This window comes from Salvia splendens, chromosome 9 (assembly GCF_004379255.2).
Source record: "Salvia splendens isolate huo1 chromosome 9, SspV2, whole genome shotgun sequence".
Taxonomy (NCBI): Eukaryota; Viridiplantae; Streptophyta; class Magnoliopsida; order Lamiales; family Lamiaceae; genus Salvia; species Salvia splendens.
The window spans coordinates 521,598-527,998 of record NC_056040.1 but is presented as its reverse complement, the minus strand read 5'-3'; the positions used below and the strand labels follow the sequence as shown (position 1 = coordinate 527,998).

Here is a 6,401-nt window from a genome sequence, read left to right as displayed (position 1 = left end):
ACGGTAAAGGCAGCAGAAAGACCGCAACCGGCAAGGCTGGAGAAGAGTTGTTCGGCACAAGAAGCCGACATCGGAGGAATGAGAAGAACAAACGTTGAGAGGGCGAGAGCAAAAGCTCGTCGAGATGTCTCTCCGTGCAAAGGGTGGATCCAACCAGAAGTATATGGCGATTACTCGTCGGAGTTGGCGCCGCTGGACAAGTTGTCGGCGAGAAGAGGAACAGAAGAGAAAAGGAGGCATCGTTTGATTGTCCCTCAATATAGGGTTTTCACATAAAGAAGAAACATGGGCAAAATGGGCTAGTGTTGGGCTCAAGAAAGTTAAAAATTGAAAAGAGAGAATATGGGCTCATAGTTTGAGCGGAATGGGCCGAGAATGCCATTCCAAAATGAAGTTTTGGGCTTCATTAAATTCAGTCCAAAGATGAGTAAGCTCCTCGACACGAGTAAAAACTGTCAGTCAGAAAAAATAAGAAGACTCCTAGATACGAGCTAAAACTATCTAAGTGGCTCCTGGATATGAGCTGAAACTATCTAAGATGGCTCCCGGACATGAGTAAAAAATGTCTAGATTAGCTCCTTGACACGAGTTAAAACTGTCAATCAAAAAATTGAAGAGCTCTATAGCACGAGTTAAAACTGTCAACAGAAAATTAAAGAAACTCCTTGAAATGAGTCTAAACTTTCAATGATGAAGAGCTCCTTGATAAGAGCCTAAACTTTCAATGGAAAAAAAACTCTTTGATAAAAGTATAAACTATCAATGATGAATTGAAGAAGCTCTATGATACGAGCATAAACTGTCAATGAAAAGTGAAGGACTCCTGAATACGAGTATAAACTATTTATCAAAGTGAAGATCGTGCAAGTTAAGTCTCGAAAAAAAACTCGATACTTAACTTGAGGGGGAGTGTTGGAAATAGATAATTTGAGAGTATCAATATTTTGGGAAAGAGTACCTTTGGAGACTCTAGGGAATAAATATATCATTAATATGTTAGAGTCCCAAGTTCATTAGTACCTAGGCACATTTACTTCTCTAGTCCTATAAATAGAGATGTACAATGTATCCAACAAAAATTCAAATCAATCAAAATGTAGTCTTCAAAAGTTCTCTAGTGTCTTTTATTTTCCGCATTTTACTTTTCAACAGTAACGACAAACATTCTTTTAGGCTACTAAAAGTTAAGCTAAGATGGATTGTACAACCATAGCTTAAATAGATTATATAGGAATTAGTTAGGTAGAAATTTGGAATAGGTTTGATTCCATGATGCAGACTCGTCAATCTTCAAGCATAATTTTATATGGAAATGTTGTTAGCAGTTTTAGTGTGTTAGTTTTTCTTTTTTTTTTCTTTCATTCTTCCTTCTTTAAGTCTCAGCCTACTTTTGATAAAAAAAAAAGTCACATCAAGGGGTATGATTTCTATTGTTCCAAAAAAGGTTTGTGTTCAATAAAAAGTTAAATTTTAAGAAGATTGATTAATGTTTAAGATTGCAAATATTATAATCCTTTCTTTAGTGTACAATGCAACATGCATGCACTAATATATAATGAGACATCTCAACAACAAAATTCGATTTAATAATAAAAAAGAATAAAGGCAGTGGTAACAACAACTACAATACTAGTGAATTTGAATTAAATGCATAATTTTCAAAATACCAAAAATACCCCTAGAAGCACCATCCCAAAAAAGCCACCGCCGCCGTGATTCCTCCCACCGCCATTCCCTCTAGGAATGCTGGGAGTTGGCCCACCACCGCCACTTCCCGGCGCCGGAGCCGGCGCCGGCATCGATCCACCGCCCTCCGCCGCAGTCAACAGCAAAGACCCCATCGAATTCAGATTCTGCGCCGAGAACTCATGCTTCACCGGAACGCCGCCCTTCACCGCCGCGCCGACCTGCCACACCTGGTTGATCGCCCTGCCGCCGCTCCCCGTCGGCAGCTCCAGCGTGGCGAACAGCCTGATCACGCCGCCGGAGTGCTCCGCCCGCCTCCCCGTGACGGCGTACGCGATCTCCGACTCGGCGATCGGGCCGTACGAGGAGATGTTGTACGTCTTCACGGAGGCGGCGCCGCCGTCTCCGGAGAAGGCGACGAGCGCCTGGGCTCCGACCATGCCGGAGCCCGTGGGGTTGAGGGCCCACGCGACCCAGCCGCCGGGCCGGGCCGGAGGGGCGACGAACGCGACGCTCAGCTTGGGGCCGGGTCTCGTGGCGTGGTCGTAGGTCCAGTGGAGGGCGGCGTTGAGGGTGGGGAGGTCGGCGCAGTTGGCGAATTTGGTGTTGGCGTCGGAGAATGTTTGGGATTTGCATGATTGTGGCCTCGCCGGAGGGAGGAAGAGGAGGGAGACGGCGGCGAGGAGGAGGAGGGAGGCGGAGGTGAACGCCATGATTAGTGGAGGAGGAGGATATTGGTGGGTTTTGAGGATGTTAGGATTCGCACACACAAGGCTTTCACACACTCAATATGATCACACACACACTCACTGTTGTATGAGATCACACAATGCAGAAAACACACACACTCACACTTTGAGTATTGAAGATGATAATCTTGGAGAGAAAACTGGAAAACTCTTTATTGATTAAACTCTACTCTAAACTACATACACGGTGAGCTATTTAAAGCTCTATAATCAAGTAGCAACTGCTACTAACTAACTACAAGAAGAATCAAGAAAGCAAGAAGAATAACCGCTAAATCTCAGCTAACTAACTGCTGCTCCAACGGCTAGTTCGGCTAGGTTGCTTCTTCCTTCTCGGTTCAAGACCGAACTCCTTCCTCAGTTCAAGACCGAACTCTCTTCTCGGCTTACAACCGAACTCCTTCTCGGCTTACAACCGAACTCTTCCTTCTCGGCTCATTCCAGCTCAACGCCGAGCTTCCTTACCGAGCTTCCTTACCGAGCTTCCTTACCGCTGAGCTTACCGACTTCTGCCTTCTTCTTCTCGGCTAGTTCCAGGCTAGTTCCAGCTCGGTAAGCCGAGCTTACCGAACTCCTTTCTAGCCGAGCTTCTTCCAACTGAAATGAGCACTCCATTATTACAATTCTCCACCTGAGGGCTCATCTCAGTTCTTGCACAAACATTGATCAATTTCTTGCAATGTTCAAACTTGTCTCTACCTAGAGACTTTGTTAGCATGTCAGCCGGATTGTGCAAGGTGTTAATCTTAAACACCTTCACAACAGGTGCAAACACTTCATTTAAATCGATTCCCTCCTGCTGTGTAAAGCCTCTAGCCACCAGCCTTGCCTTGAACCTGATTCTGTCTTTATCAGTGGTTTCTACCTTCTTTTTAAACAACCACTTGCAACTGATCAGCATCCTCTCCTTTCCATCTGTATTCAGCTTGGATTTGTCCACCAAAATCCATGTTTTGTTCTTGAGTAAAGACTCTATTTCCTCATTCATGGCTTCAATCCATCTTTCTCTATCTTTGCTCTGCATAGCTTCTTTATATGTGAGTGGATCTGCACCATCAATACTTTCAGCTGCACACAGAGCATAATACACAACATCAGAGAACTTTGTTGGTGGCCTTGTTTCTCTTCTAACTCTGTCCCTTGTAAGCTGATAGTCTCTGATAGAGTCTGATATAGACTCACCAGCCTGGTTGCCCTGAGTTGGAGCCTCTTCTTTATCTGAATCAGACTCACTCCCTGAGTCAATAACTCCACCTGCTCCTAGGCCAACCCCCACAGGCTCCACCTTGAAGAAATCACCCTCATCTTCACTGGAGTCCAGCTTATCTTTCAGGTATGGCATCTGATCCTCCAAGAACACCACATCCCTACTCACCAAGACCTTCTGCTTACCGGGCTCAATACACCAGAGCCTATACCCCTTAACACCCCTCTGATACCCCAGCAAGATACATTTCAGAGCCCTAGCTTCAAGCTTACTTTGCCTAGCATGAGCATAGGCCACACACCCAAACACCTTGTATTTTGAGTAGTCACTATGAGCTCCATACCACATGTAATCAGGAGTTTCAGATTTCAGGGCAGTAGATGGGCATTTATTGATGAGATAGGCTGCCGTATACACAGCCTCACCCCAGAATCTGCTGCTCAAACCAGACCCAAGAAGTAGGCACCTCACCCTCTCTAGGATTGTCCTATTCATCCTTTCCACAACACCATTTTGCTGAGGATTACCAGGAACAGTCCGGTGCCTCTTCATACCCTTCTCTTTACAAAACAGATCAAACTCAGCAGACAAGAACTCTAGGCCATTGTCTGTCCTTAAGCATTTAACACTTCTACCCTTCTCTAGCTCAACCTCCTTACACCATATTTTGAACTTTGTGAGTGTTTCAGATTTTTCTTTAAGAATATATACCCACAACTTCCTTGTATAGTCATCAATGATAGCTAGATAATACTTTCCTCCACCAATTGAACACACCGGTGAAGGCCCCCAAAGATCACTATGTATGTAGTCTAAAGGGGCTGTGGAAGAGTGAATACCTGTAGGATAGGGTGCCTTCTTAGCCTTTCCAAGTATACATTGCTCACAGGGGTCCATCTTGTTGAAATCTCCAGAGATCAGACCCTTCTTGATGAGTTCTTTCAAGCTTCCTTCAGCTGGGTGGCCCAATCTCTTGTGCCATAGCATTATGGAATCATCTGACACTGCATTGCTTTCTCCATCAACAGCCTTAGCCTTCAGATAATAGAGAATATGCTCTCTGTCAGCCTCCATCATCACTGCATCTCCAGATTTCACAAACAATTTTCCTTGACTCATCAATATGGTGAACCCTTTCTGTTCCAGCATTCCCAATGAGATGAGGTTCCTCTTTACTTCTGGAATATACCTCACCCCAGTTAGGATCTTTATAGAGCCATCTTGTAGGCTTAGCTTTACCTTCCCTATTCCTTTGATCTGACAAATATGATTATTACCAAGAACAACCGTACCCGATGCTTCTTGAAGATCATGAAACCAGCTTCTATTGGGGCACATATGGAAGCTGCACCCCGAGTCCATTATCCACCTATGACTGACCCCACTATCACTGATATTCATGAGTTGAGCCGGGGGATCAGCACTCTCCACACAATCAGATTGATTGTGTCCCTCAGAGGCCATCTTTCTCTTCCATGCATGACAATCTTTCTTCAAATGTCCAGGTTTCTTGCACCAATAGCAAGCTCTGGTTTCCTTCTGAGCATCAGAACTTGAGGGTTTAGGGCCCTCAAACTTCTTCTTGAAGTTCTGCTTCTTGAACTTCTTCACATTCAAGGCCTCTGCAGCTTGAACATTGGAGCTTGCAGAGCCTCTGTTGGCTGTCTTCTGGAGTTCTTTGGCCATCAAGGCTGAATAGACTTCTGCATAGGTGATAGGTTTATCTCTTCCATAGATAATTGCATCACTTAGCTGGTCATACGAGCTAGGCAAGGCATTCAATGTGAGAATGGCCTTATCCTCATCTGAGATCTTGACATCAACAGATCCCAGGTCATCAATGATCTTGTTGAACTCCTCTAGCTGCTCAATGATGGACCTATCTCCAGAAAAACTATAGGCATACAGCCTCTTCTTGAGGTACAGCCGGTTAGCCAAGGATTTGGCCAAGTAAACTTCATCTAACTTGTCCAAGATCTCCACCGCAGTCTTGGCTTCTTGAACTTCCCTCAAGACCTTATCTCCAAGGCACAGAATCACTGCAGAATGTGCCTTGAGCTGCATTTCCTCCATCTTTGCCTGAGCTTTTTCATCAAGCACTGGAGCCTTTCCTTTCTCCTCTGGTTTTGCAAGAACTGCCGCCAAGCCTTGTTGAATTAAAACCGCCTTCATCTTCATCTTCCACAGGCCATAATCATTCTTGCCTGTGAACTTTTCTGCATCAAGCCTTGCTGCCATCTCTGAAACCGTTTGATCCTCTGCAAATCAGCTTCAATATCCCTTTCCCACAGACGGCGCCACTTGTTAGGATTCGCACACACAAGGCTTTCACACACTCAATATGATCACACACACACTCACTGTTGTATGAGATCACACAATGCAGAAAACACACACACTCACACTTTGAGTATTGAAGATGATAATCTTGGAGAGAAAACTGGAAAACTCTTTATTGATTAAACTCTACTCTAAACTACATACACGGTGAGCTATTTAAAGCTCTATAATCAAGTAGCAACTGCTACTAACTAACTACAAGAAGAATCAAGAAAGCAAGAAGAATAACCGCTAAATCTCAGCTAACTAACTGCTGCTCCAACGGCTAGTTCGGCTAGGTTGCTTCTTCCTTCTCGGTTCAAGACCGAACTCCTTCCTCGGTTCAAGACCGAACTCTCTTCTCGGCTTACAACCGAACTCCTTCTCGGCTTACAACCGAACTCTTCCTTCTCGGCTCATTCCAGCTCAACGCCGAGCTT

General features: G+C 44.7%; 1 protein-coding gene across 1 annotated transcript; it reads right to left on the bottom strand.

Moving 5' to 3' along the window:
- Positions 1-1,658: 1,658 nt before the first annotated feature.
- LOC121748050 (auxin-induced in root cultures protein 12-like) lies at positions 1,659-2,399 on the bottom strand. The gene has a single exon (XM_042142267.1). It carries the CDS (start codon positions 2,397-2,399, stop codon positions 1,659-1,661), a length of 741 nt encoding a protein of 246 aa, XP_041998201.1.
- Between the last annotated feature and the right edge of the window lie 4,002 nt (positions 2,400-6,401).

What these genes read in the sequence shown, in the direction of transcription:
- LOC121748050 (XM_042142267.1), bottom strand. Translation starts at nt 2,399, where the DNA reads ATGGCGTTCACCTCCGCCTCCCTCCTCCTCCTCGCCGCCGTCTCCCTC.